Source organism: Nicotiana sylvestris, chromosome 12 (genome assembly GCF_000393655.2).
Source record: "Nicotiana sylvestris chromosome 12, ASM39365v2, whole genome shotgun sequence".
Classification (NCBI taxonomy): Eukaryota; Viridiplantae; Streptophyta; class Magnoliopsida; order Solanales; family Solanaceae; genus Nicotiana; species Nicotiana sylvestris.
In genome coordinates, this window is record NC_091068.1 from 88094637 (window position 1) to 88108522 (window position 13886).

At 39.6% G+C, this 13886-nt stretch overlaps 1 protein-coding gene across 1 annotated transcript; it reads left to right on the top strand.

The window, feature by feature from the left end:
* Positions 1-11859: 11859 nt before the first annotated feature.
* Positions 11860-12829, top strand: LOC104236889 (probable calcium-binding protein CML36). Its single transcript, XM_009790938.2, has one exon. It carries the CDS (start codon positions 11999-12001, stop codon positions 12656-12658), a length of 660 nt encoding a protein of 219 aa, XP_009789240.1. The 5' UTR covers positions 11860-11998; the 3' UTR covers positions 12659-12829.
* The last annotated feature ends 1057 nt before the right edge of the window (positions 12830-13886 follow it).

Consider the following 13886-nt stretch of genomic DNA (forward strand, 5'->3'; position numbering starts at 1 on the left):
CTTGATCGATGGTTTTTCAAAGGTTAAATGTTGTTAATGACTCATTTGTATTGAGGGCAATTGTTAGTACCAAATTGATGCTAGTGAGGTTGCTTTCGGACAGCTGAAAATTTCTTGGATTTTTCCTTAAGGGGTGGGTCTTATTTTGTTTGCTTGAGGACAAGCAAAAGCTTAAGTTTGTGGGAGTTGATAACTAGGGATTTTGACGCATTTTATACTCCTTCTTGCTTACACTTTGAGTATAACTTCATACAAAATAGTCTCAAAAGGCTCATAAGTTGTGCTTGATTGTAGGTTTGATCAATAAAGTCACAAGATGTCAAAGATCTGCTCAAAAGGAGTGAAACTTGCACAAGTACCAAAGACAAGACAAACTCAGGAAAAACAAGCCTAGTGCGGCCACACTACACTTTGTGCGGTCCGCATTAGGGAGACTCAGAGAGCTGGTACTTCAAGCAGTAAGGCAGTAAGGCCGCAGAAGGTTTTATGCGGTCCACACTGAAGGCAATGCGGCCGCACTACCATTCTCTGCGGTCCGCAGAGCCAAGGTTCAGAGAGGGTGAAGTTGGAGCTTTCAAGCCTATGCGGTCCGCGGTCCAGTTTGTGCGGACCGCACTAGAAGCCTCCGCGGCTGCAGTCCATTCTGTGTGGTCCGCGGAGCCTGAGTTCAGAGAGCCAAGTTTTCAAGTTCAAGAGCCTAGTGCGACCGCACACCATTTTGTGCGGTCCGCACTAACCCCGCAGGGGCATTTTTGTCCAGTTTTTCCAGCTTAGTATAAATAGAATCTTTTTCCATTTTTAGGGCATCAGACATTTTAGAATAGCTATTGCGCTCGTGGGAACGTATCTTGTAGCCATTTTGGGCATTTTTACTTACTTTTTATCATTGAATCTTTGTATTTAGCGTAGCAATTAATTAATATGTGTTCATCTTCATCTAATTCTCTGGTTTTTCTCTTCAAGTATGAGTAGCTAGACCCATTAGCTAGGGTTGTGGCTCAACCCTAGTGTGGGTAATTGATGGGTATTGCAATTTAGGGCTAGATTGACTATTGGTGTTTGCTATTTGGGTCAATTTCATGGTTTAATTACTGAATTAGTGGTTGCAAACACTAGTTTGTACTAAGTTGACTTGGGCTATTCTTGAGAAAGAGAGCCCAAGTCTCCGAAATTGATCCAACAAGGAATTGTGATGGATTCAAGAGAATTGATAGTCCCAATTAAAGGGTTAAACCTCGAGAGAGTAATACCCGACTTGAACCCTAGTTGCTTGAGCAAATATGCATACCCAATTGGTCTTAAGAAAGTCAATTGGGCAAAAATCATTCTTTCTACCGAGAGGTGTGAGAGTGGGTAATATCGAGCAACGGTTATAACATATTCCTCAATCATGTCAATCGTGTCTTAGACGCAGTTACCCGTCAATTGGCCACCTAGGTGAAAGTCACTACCCTAGTGCCTTCTAGAATATTTGAACAACTTGTAGCATTTTACTCTTAGCCTAATCTAGTTGCAATTATAATTTGTAGTTTGATAATAGTAGAATTATAAAAAAAAAACAAAAATGAATAGAAGTGCAATTTGGAACCAATACGCAATCCCAACCTAAATAGATACTTAACTCCCTTTCTAGCTCTCTGTGGAAATCGATTCCGACCCAAAATCGGGTAAAAGCTATTGTGAGCCTCTCTCGCTACGTTTTAGTGGTGTGGAGTAGGCTTTGATCAGCTCATAGTCACCTCCACAGAGATAACAAGTAAGTGCACGTCTTCAAACAACAATCAAGTATTTAAAAAAATCCTAGAACATGATATCTAATTGAGCAGAACGTATACAACATTGAATTAAGACTGAAGTGTCAAAGACCTACTAATTTTAGACCTGTGGAATGCGAGCAGTTTTAAACCACAGTTTTATAGTTGCAGGACTTTAATCGCCCTATAGGCTTGCCTAAACGCATAACAGTGGTGTCCTAAGAGCATGACATCTATATTGATTATGAATGTAGTAAAACGGCAAAAATAATTTTTTAAACGACAACTTGAGATCCTATAGACATGCTTTCTAGCAGTATTAACTTAAGGCAGTATTTGAAAACTTATTAAGAAATGGACAGATTAATTAACCAATTCAGAATGAACAAACATGAATTAAACTGATTTACTTAACTAAACTGGTTTTGAGTTCTATAGTCATGATTTCTATTAGAGTTGATTTTAATTCCTATAGGCATGGTATCAAATTATTAAAAGCTGACTCTTGAACTTATAGGCATGATTTCTAAGAAGACGAATATGAATACATGCTGTAACGAAAACTGAACTTCAATTACTTTATAGGCAGGATATCTAATTATAAAGCTGATTTTAACCCTATAGGCATGATATCTAATTATAAAACTGATTTTAACCCTACAGGCATGATCTCTATTATTAAAGCTATTTAGATTCTATAGGCATTGTTTCTAATATTGTGGAAGTAAAGCAAACATAGTAAACATATTTGAATTAACACAGCCCTATAGGCATGGTATTCTACCCAAGCTACCCAACATATATATGACTACCCACCCTTTTTCACTAATCACCCCAATATTGTTTACAATAATTATTACAGACCAATGAATAAAAATATATAAATAAACATTAGTTAATCTATACGGAGCCTGCAGTAGGCCCAAATGACTTCCCAAGCCTCCAATAGCCTCAAATGCCAAAGTTCCATAGACAATTTCGTGTCTAGGTGTGTCAGAGTTCCCTAAGGATCTCAAGGATCCCAGGCAGTGCTCACACTGAGACCTTTTCTCAAATAATAACTGACTTAGGTGCAGTGTGGAAAGGCCAGCTCCGACATGCCAGAGTTCACAGAGATCTCAAGGATCTCAAGGCAGTACACATGTTAGAGGGGCAGAACCTAGTATTCTAATAGTAAAGTGAGTGCATAACAGTTGAAGGAGTTTAATAGAAAGGTATTAAGACTGAAAAGAACTTTTGATAATCATAAGTACTGAAACAGTTTTAGGAGACTACCAAAACAGCAGACAATCAATTGGTCATAAAAGAAATCCAGATTCAGAAAAGAACACTTAACAAACAGATTTCACATGTGGATAAAAGGATTGGTGGCACATAGGAGTCACATTGGGGTACATGGATAGAGTATAGAGAAAACATATAGTCAACAAACTGCATATAACACTTAGGATCTTAAAGACTCAGTAGTTAAGACATAGATAATAGTTGGTATGTCTTGAACAGGATTGAACATACAGTTTGGACATGCTAGGTGAAGAAGTAAGCAGGAAAGAGTACAGAATATAAAGCATGCATTGATCAAGACAGAATTTAGACATGCTGAGCAAAAAAGTAAACAGGAATAAAAGTTGAATTCATAACTGATGAACTAGTGCAGGAATGCAACATATAGGGTTTGGATTTCAAAACTTAACTAAAGACATACCAGTTGAAGAAAAGGGTGCAGAATATAAAGCAAATAAAGTTCCAATATCTAGCCTTGGCTTTCAGCCAGCTAGATCAGTGAGTATCACAAGTAGCAGAAGAAAAAGAGAACTTTAGAGTGTAAAGAGTAGTGTTTTTTGAACTATGTCGTTGTTCAGAACTTAAAATAAGAGGAGGTTTATATAGTAATCAAAACTTAACAAATAAGGTAAGAGATCAATTAAGTAGCAAATCAGGGAAGTCAGTGTGAATCAGCAAGTCCTTCCCTTAATCAAGGAACAATTAAATCAATAGTAAAAGCAGGCTAAGTATTTAAGGAAAAGAATCAAGTAAGGTTTGGGTATAGAGTAGGTAATTAGGGGTAAATGAACAGAAGTTTAATTAAGGCAACAATCAGTAAGAATCAGTAAAATACAAATAAGGCAAGGGAAAATTAATTAAGGCAGACAATTCAATCAAATCGAGTAGAGAGGTAAGAATCAAAAGTTTAAGGGAAAGTATTCAAATTAAACCAGGAAATAAGAGATTCAGAATAATCAAGGGTTCAATCAAAGAGAAAGTCATGAAAGAGTCAGCATGTTTAGCATATAAAATAAGGTAAAACATGAATAGTCAGGACGAACACAAGCATATAGATCAGTGAAAGGATTGAACTAAAAAATTTAGTAGAAGCATATTAGGACAAGAAAATCACGAGAAATCACAAGAAACCAAAGCAGGAACATAATTAGACTAGTACTCAAAAACCAAACGAAGAATCCCAAAAAATTAGGGCTTTCAGTACAAGCAAGCTAAGGTTGCAGCAGACTTACAAAATCAGTCAAAACATATGAGAAACAGAAGATTAAACATAAAAAGCCATTAAACAATTTGTAAAAAGAAATTCCGGAAACCCTAGTTTAGAAAAAGATGAAAATCACTTAAAAATCACACGATTCTTGTAAAGAATCTCAAGGCTGTTGTAAAACTCACATGAAACAAACCCAAATCATCTTAGATCTGTACATATCTAAGAGGTTTAGAAAAGAAATTAGGGTTTCGAAGAGAACAACATAGAGGTGAAGAAACATGCTTAGAAAACCATAGATTGTAGTCAATATAGGACGATCTTACTCGGAATCACATTGGAATGGCCTGCAACAGGTGAGAGAGGAACCATAGATGCAAGCCAACTAGCACTGGTCCCTTGAGGGCCCTGGAGATGGAAAGATTAACGTGAGGGAGGCCGTTGGAGGCCTGGGATATGGTGAGAAGTCATCGGTGATGGCCATGGACGAGGGTCAGTGAGGTTTGATTAGGGTTAGGTTGAGAGCTTTTGAGATATGAGAGGAACAAATGACGACGGTGAGAAGTGGGATTAGGGTTTGGGGGGTATAGGTTAGTTTATTTTAGGAAGGGTCATTTATGGCCATTGATCTCTATGATCAATGGTCGGGATTAAAGGGTTTTGGGGGGGCAGATCGGGTAGCTGGGTTTGGGCTAGGTAATTTAATTGGGGATTGGGCTGGCAATTGAGTTAGATTGGGGCTGAAATTGAAAATAAAATAGGCTAGATTTTAAATAGCCTCTTTTAATAGTTATATAATTTATAAAAATAATAAATGATTTCCAAAAAATATTTTTGTGTACTAAAATGATTTTAAAAAAAGTTGTTTAACATTTTAAAAATATAAAAGATCATTTTATGCATCAATAATGTAATTATACGTTAACATGGGCTATTATTGCAAAGATATGCAATTTAGCCTAAAAATGCACTAAATATGTTTAAACAATATTTTGGCATAAATAAAGAATTTAGATGACTAAATCACCACAAAAATAATTTGAAATATAATTATTGGAAATTTTATAAATAAAAAGAGAAGGAATAAATCAATTTGGAGCTTTTAAAATTATAGAAAAATTATAAAAATGCTTATGCATGCTTATAACTGCATATGTGCTATTTTGAAAGTATATATATGTATTAAAAATATATGAGAAAAAATTGGGTATCAACATCGGGTGCTTAATGTGACCTTCCTTAGTATTAAGTCCCCGATATTGAAGTGCCGGAGGTTGGCCCTTCGATTATAGTATTTTTCGATCCGCTGCTTTTGGGCGACCAACAGGACAAGGGCGGCTTCACGCCTTTCATCCAATAGCTCTAGGCTCGTGCTCATGGCCTCATCGTTCGATTGCTTGGTAGCATATTAGAATCTGATACTTGGTTTACCGACCTCGACCGATATTAGAGCTTCAGTGACGTAAACCAACGAGAAAGGGGTGGCCCCGATACTGGACTTCGAGGTCGTACGGTATGCCCATAAGACTTCGAGCAGGATTTCCTTCCATTTTTCTTTGGCTTCAGTTAACCTCTTTTTGAGATTTTGGAGTATGGTTTTGTTCGTCGATTCCGCTTGTCCGTTCCCACTAGGGTGATAGGGAGTTGACAGGATCCTTTTGATCTTATGGTCATTGAGAAATTTGGTGACTTTGTTGCCGATAAATTATTTTCTATTTTTGCACACAATTTTGGACGGCATTCCGAACCGACATATAATGTGTTCCCAAATGAAGTCGATGACTTCTTTCTCCCTGACCTTCTCGTATGCCTCGGCTTCAACCCACTTAGAAAAGTAGTCAGTCATAAACAATATAAATTAAGCCTTACTAGGTGCCCATGGAAGGGGGCCAACGATGTTCATTCCCCACATCATAAATGGCCATGGTGACAAAATTGAATGCAGAAGCTCTCCGGGTTGATGTATCATCGGAGCATGTCTTTGACATTCATCACATTTTCATACGAACTCCTTTGCATCCTTTTCCATATCTATCGAGTAGTAATCGGCACTGGTTACCTTTCGAACCAATGATTCGGTGCCTGAATGATTTCTGCAGGTGCCGTCGTGAACTTCCATCAAAACGTACTCGGTATCTCCTGGCCCTAAACATATTGCTAGTGGGCCATCGAACATTCTTCTGAACAAGGTTCCGTTTTTGGACAAGCTAAACTGGGTTGCCTTTGTACGTAGGGTCCTCGATTCTTTTGGATCCGAGGGTGGTTTCCCAGTCTTCAAATATTCTACATATTTTTTTCTCCAATACCAAGTCAAGCTTGTAGAGTTTATTTTGGCGTGATTTTCTTCCACTACCAATTTTATGAGTTGTACGACTGCCCCCGAGTTGAGCTCTTTATCCTCGACCGACGACCCTAAGTTTGCAAGGGCATCAGCCTCGCTATTCTGATCCTGAAGTACATGTTGCAAGGTACAGTCCTTAAATCGGTGTAATGTTACCCGCAACTTATCTAAGTACCTTTGCATTCATTCTTCTATAACCTCGAATGTCCTATTAACTTGGTTCACCACAAGGAGGGAGTTGCACTTAGCTTCGATCATCTCCGCCCCCATGCCTTTGGCTAGTTCGAGACCTGCAATCATGGCCTTATATTCGGCCTCGTTGTTAATCAACTTCACAGTTCTAATAGATTGTCTAACTACATTGCCTGTAGGTGGCCACGATGCCAAGTCCGGACCCTTTCGTGTTCGAGGAACTGTCCGTAAAGAGGGTCAAGATCCCCGAAGACGTCCCCGCGTTTACCAACAACTCTTTTTCGACCTCGGATATTAGGGTCGGCGTAAGGTCGACCATGAAATCTGCCAAAATTTGAGACTTGATGGTTGGCCGGGGTCGATACTCAATATCGTACCCGCTGATTTCCACGGCCCATTTGGCCAATCGTCCCGAGAGTTCGGGTTTATGCATTATATTTCACAATGGGTAAGTTGTCACAACACATATGGGATGGCACTGGAAATATGGTTTCAATTTCCTAGAGGCGCTTATCTAAGCGAGCGCCAGTTTTTCTAGATGACGGTACCTAGTTTCGGCCTCACCTAGAGTCCTACTAATATAATAAATTGGAAATTGCGTACCTTGTTCTTCCTTGACCAGGACTCCACTTACCGCTATCTCTGATATAGCTAAGCATAGGTATAGTTGATCATCTGTCTTCGTTGTGTGAAGCAGCGGTGGGCTCGATAGATACTGCTTGAGTTCCTCTAAGGTCCGTTGGAACTCCGGGGTCCACGAAAAGTTTTTCTTCTTCTTTATATCGATGACTCTTATCTGAGGATCTCGAGATGAATCGCCCCAGGGCGGCTATGCGCCCGATTAATATTTGCACGGCTTTCACGTTGTCCACAACCATGATATATTCGATGGCTTTGATCTTATCGGGGTTGATCACGATTCCCCAATTGGATACCAAGAATCCGAGGAATTTACCTGATCCAACTCTGAACACGCATTTCTCCGGGTTCGGCTTCATATTTACTTCTTCAATATGCTGAAGGTTTCCTGTAAATGCTTTAAATAGTCCTCTGCTCGTAGGGACTTAACCAACATATCATCAATGTAAACTTCCATTGATTTCCCTATTTCTTCTTCGAACATCCGATTTACTAGGTGTTGATAAGTGGCACCAGTGATTTTTAATCCGAATGACATTACATTATAGCAGTATGTGCCGCACTTAGTGATGAAAGAGGTTTTTTCCTGATCATCTAGGTTCATCCGTATTTGGTTGTACCTAGAATAGGCGTCAAGAAAACTGAGGATCTCGTGGCCGGCTATGGCATCGATCATGCGATCAATGTTGGGCCAAGGGAAAGAGTCCTTGGGACATGCCTTATCCAAATCCTTATAGTCTACACACATTCTTAATTTGTTCCCCTTTTTAGCGACTACTAGTATGTTTTCTAACCAATCTGGGTATTTTACCTACCGAATGGACCCTATTTTAAGGAGTTTAAATACCTCGTCCTTGATGAAAGCTTGTTTGATTATGGACTGGGGTCTCTTTTTCTGCTTGACCAGGTGGAATTTCGGATTCAGGCTAATTTTGTAAGTGTTTATCCCCGGTGGGATCCCTGTCATATCAGGATGGGACCAAGCAGAACAATACATGTTAGCCATAAGAAATTGAATAAGTTTTTTCCTGAGCTTGGGGGTTAACCCCGTGTCCAGGTATACCTTCCGATCCGGCAGAAGTTCGATCAATGTGACTTGTTCCAGCTCCTCGACCATTGATTTGGTGGCGTCGAAATTGTCGGGGACTATAAAAGGTCTAGGAACCCTGTAATCATCATCTTTGTCAGTCCCCTATTTATTTGATTGGGTCGTGGTCAATGTCGATAATCGCTATTTATCCTCTTGCTTTGTATCCAAACTCGGTTCCTTTGATATTGTCAGTATTAATACCAAGATCATTTCTTCGACTGCAAACATTTCCTTTGCGGTTGGATGCTCCCCGAAGATTGTTTTAATACCTCCTGACGTCGGGAATTTTAACACTTGGTGAAGAGTCGAGGGTACTGCACTCATGTTGTGGACCATGGCCTCCCGAACAGAGTGTTGTACCTCATGTCTCCTTCGATCACATAAAATTTGGTTTCCTCTATGGTCCCGGTAGTATTCACCAGCAATGTTATCTCTCCCTTAATGGTTTCACATGCCATGTTGAATCCGTTTATAATCTAGACCACAGGTATGATCTGATCTTGCAGCCTGAACTGTTTTACGACCCTTGGTTGGATGATGTTGGCCAAGCTACCTAGATCAATAAACGCACGCTTAACTCGAGATTTATTTATGAGTACAGATATTACCAGTGCATCGTTATGGGTCTGCACAATACCTTCTGCGTCCTCGTCGTTGAAAGACAAAGTTCCTCCTAGTATGTAGTCTCGAGTCCGTTTTTCCCTTATGATGGATATTTTGGTGCGTTTTAGCATTGGACGTTGAAGAACGTCACCCCCACCGGTGATCATTTTAATGACATGTTGAGGCTCATCTTGCTTGGTTTGTTTATTAGAATCCCTATTTCTGAAATGGTTCTTGGCTCGGTCACTCAGGAATTCTCGAAGATGCCCGTTGTTGAATAGCCGAGCCACTTCCTCTCTCAATTTGTCGGCAATCCTCCGTTCTATGGCAATGAGTGCCATGGTATTTTCATATCTGTTTAGGATCCCTTTGGGCAAAATTGGATTGTAGGGGTTGGGGCCATTTGGTGTCTTTGATGCACTCGATAGCTAACACAATGGCAGTAGCGTCGTCGTTAAAGTTATATTCCAATAACCTTGGTGCTTCCTTAGGTCTGGTAGCCCTATCGAAACCGTTCTTGCTCATGAGTCCTCGGTTGCTCTAACCTCAGTCACTTCTCTTTTCGCTTTGCATAGAATTCCGTCTGGATCTATTGCTTCTTTAATCTCCATTGTAAGGATAATACCGATCCCTGTTCGACCTTGGCTCACGCTCGATATCTCTTTTGACTCTGTCGACGGGTATAACAAGATAAAGGGACCCAGAAGGAGCCCCCAATTGATCATCTTCGACTCTGATTTTGATTGATTTCGGTTATGCACATCAACCCAAATAATAGCTGGATACTCAATCAGATTTTGCTTCAACTACTATGAAGCCACCGAATGTCGAACGTTGAGTCCTTGGGTGAAAGCTTGAACGGCCCAATCATCAGCGACCAGTGGTAGGTCCATTCATTCCATTTGAAATCGGGACACGAACTCTCTGAGCATCTCATTATCCATTTGTATTACTTTGAAGAGGTCCGACTTCCTGGTCTTGACCTTGATAGCCCTGGCGTGTGCTTTCACGAAAGAGTCTGCAAGCGTAGCAAATGAGTCAATTGAATTAGAAGGTAAGTTGTGATACCATATCATAGCTCCCTTCGACAGGGTCTCTCTGAATTTCTTCAGCACGACAGACTCGATCTCATCATCCTCCAAGTCATTTTCTTTGATGGTGCATGTGTATGACGTAACATGTTCGTTTGGTTCAATCGTCTCATTGTACTTAGAAATCTCGGGCATGTGAAATTTTTTAGGGATCGGTTTTGGGACCGCACTTGGAGGGAAAGGTTTTTGCACGAACTTCTTGGAATCCAAGCCTTCCAGTACAGGCGGTGCTCCCGCGATTTGGTCGACCCTGAAATTGTAGGTATCAACCTTCTTGTCATTTTGCCTCGATTTTCTTTTCCCCTGATTCTATCCGTTTTGTCAGCTCCTCGCGCATTCTTATGATCTCAGAGTTAGTCTCCGGCTCATCTCCATTCGATCTCTCCGCGACTGGTTCTTCTCTACGGGTGATTCTCGGGATGGATCGGGTTCAATTCTGCTCGGTGTGTGGCTTTGGTTTTGTAACTGAGCTATCGACGCCTGTTGAGCCTGTAACATTTCGAAGATCATCCGTAGATTGATCTATTTCCACCATTGTATTGAGTATTCTGCGTCGTTGATCGGGCTCCATCATGGATGCTATTTTTGGGAGTGGTAGGCAGGTCGTGTCGATAGCCACATGCGAGTTAGTGTCCAACGTGTTCGCGATCGGAATTCCGATGGGATCAGCTGGTGGTACCTCGTTATCGAACGCTATGTTGTTATTTTCGAGGTGGTGATCGAACTCATTGTCAGCAGGTAGGGGTGCCAATTGTGAGTTTGACATTTTGAGCTTTAACCTGAAATTAGAGACACTTCAAAGAACAAGTGTAAAATAGTGTGTGTTATGGAATTTTGTATCAAATAACCAATATTATTCTTAGCCCAACGGTGGATGCCAAACTGTTTACCCTTAAAATCGGATAACAATTAAATTTATAAGTAATTTTAAGGATACGTGGATTAATTTGACACAAATTGATGACTTGAATTGTAATTAAAGCGAATAATGATAAAATAAATTCAAACCGTAAGCCTTGGAAAAATGAGTCTCATTTGAACTGGATGCAATTCAAATGATATCAGATATCATAGAATAATAGCTTACAAAAAGAAAATGATGTTATATTGCTTTTGGATGCGTGTAACCATGTGCTTTACAAATAATCAGACCCCCTTTATATAGTAGGGGAGTTCTACTTTAGGTACAATTCTATAAAATGTAAGAAATCACATGATTTGCTAATTAGCCGGTTTCTTATTGATACGTGCCGAGATTTCTGCCGTGACACCCGACCGATTATGGATATTTCTCCCTCCGTTATTCGATCTAGCAATGTTTCCTAGAGCTCATTCGGGGTCAGGGTTGTTTCCGGGGTCACGTATTCGATGTTCTCGAGGACGGGCACTCTGACCTCGTATTTTGGTTCGATGGAATCTGGGATCGATCTTCAACCTATTGAGTTTCAATCCCAATATGTCATGTAATAGACGAATCTGATTTCAACCGTATACAACCATTTTTGCCTAAAATAAAATAGAGAAACGAAATCGGAATAGACGAAAGAAAGCGAAAAAGAAAATGATAAAGTAACGGTAATTTCTGAATATAAAATGACCCTAAAATTAAAAAATAATCTTTAACGAATCCCAAATAAATAGCCTTACTTATTTTCTCTGTTCACAGCTACGAAACTTCCTGGAAGCTCACTATGGACTGCTACTTCCTCCCTCCATTTAACCCTCTCCTTCCTCTCTCCTTCTCCTCATTCCCCTCAATTCTCCTTTCAACAGCTTTTCCTCTCTGTATCCTCCATAATGAAGCTCCTCAAAAACATCCCCAATAAGCTTTTCAAGTACAAAAAATCCCGCTCCATTTCTAGATCCGAAGACCCGTCATTCGGGTCGGGCACAACCTCGTCTTCATCCGATTCTGAGTCCCATCGCGGCTTCAAAAAACCCAATGGGTTAGCTACGCCAACAAGCGTGTTACCCACTTTATCCAACGAAATCTCTGCTGACGAATGGTCTGAGATTTCGGCCGAAGTTTACGCCGAACTGGTACAAGCCTTTCACGTGATTGACACTGACGGTGACGGAAAGATACGGAAAGAAGAGCTGGAGGCTATTCTGAGCAGAGTCGGAACCGAGCCGCCGAGTAAAGAGGAACTGACGTTGTTGCTTGATGAAGTTGACAGGGACGGTGATGGATGTATTAGCTTAGAGGAATTTGGTGCCATAAGGTCGGCGTTTGGGCCGCCGTCTTGTGACGGTGAGCTGAGAGATGCTTTTGATTTCTTTGACGCCGATCATGACGGAATGATAACGGCGGAAGAGTTGTTCAACGTGTTTAGAACTATTGGTGATGGACGGTGTACGTTAGAGGATTGCCGGCGTATGATAAGAGGCGTGGATAAGAATGGGGATGGGTTCGTATGCTTCGAGGACTTTTGTTTTATGATGGAACAGCAGAGATGATTGATAAATAATTATCATGATTTTCCTGGTGATTCCTGAAAAAATAAGTCCTTTTTGTATTATTTTTTTTGGAAAGAAGTGGGAAATCGGGCCTATTTATATGCATGTATAAAAGTGTGAGCACAAATTCCTTCTTTTTTAACCCATGAAATGAAATGGGAATTGGCAAAATATACCCTATAGATTTAGATTCTAATTTCACTGCATTCCCTTTTGTATCTTGAGCTTTGTTTTGTTTTTCGTTTTGCTATATTTACGCTTTTTTTGGTATTTTTGGTGGTGTGGAGGTCGAGCCTAGATTAGGATGTAGTCGAGTCCGGGATAAGGCTAGTTCGATAGGTTGGCCTTAGACCGCTAGTGGTTAATGTTGTGTTAACACTATCCTTCCGTTTTCATAGCATAGGGGCTTATTTTCTTGGTTTTGCTATTGTATTTCAACTATTTTCTAGTTCTCGATGTTATTATTTCTTTGGTTTTTGTTATTACTAATATATTGTTCCTTCTCTTCTCGTCTTTTCCATCTTATTGAGCCGAAGGCCTTTCGAAAACAGTCTCTCTGTTCCTTCGGGTATTCTCCTTAGATCTCACTTGTGAGATTTGGTACGGGGAACGGAATTTTCCTTTTGACTCAATTTTTACAGAATTCTTATAGCAATTTGGAGCCCGTTTGGACATAATTTTTTTTTCCTTTTTTCCAAAATACTTTCACTTTTTTTCGAAATCAGCGTTTGTTCATAAAATTTTCAATTTTCACTTGAAGATGCATTTTGGAAATTTTCGAAAATTTTAAAAACTCCAAAATGTCGTTTTTCAAAATTCTCACTCACAAAACTTAAAAACAACCCAAACTAAAATTTATATCCAAACACAACTCTAAATTTCAAATACCATTTTTACTTGAAAATTTTTTCTATCATTTTTGAAATTTTATAATTCTTATGTCCAAACGCCTACTTGGTATCCGCCGTGCTCATCATAGAGATTAATCTAGATTTGCATGGTGAGGATCCTTCCAAGAGGGAAGCGCCTTTTATTAAGAGTTTCTCCATTTTTAGAGTTCAAAATTAAAATATTTGAATAAAAATAAAAAGTTTTTTATTTTTAGAGTTCGACTTCTAATTAAAAAGAAAGTATTGCAACATATATGATAAATTTACGGGGTATTATCACTTTTAGTCTGCATCAGAAGCTATTAATATGCAGTAGCAGGAAAAGAAATATATATATA

Coding starts and splice junctions, on each gene's coding strand:
- LOC104236889 (XM_009790938.2), top strand. CDS start 11,999: ATGAAGCTCCTCAAAAACATCCCCAATAAGCTTTTCAAGTACAAAAAA.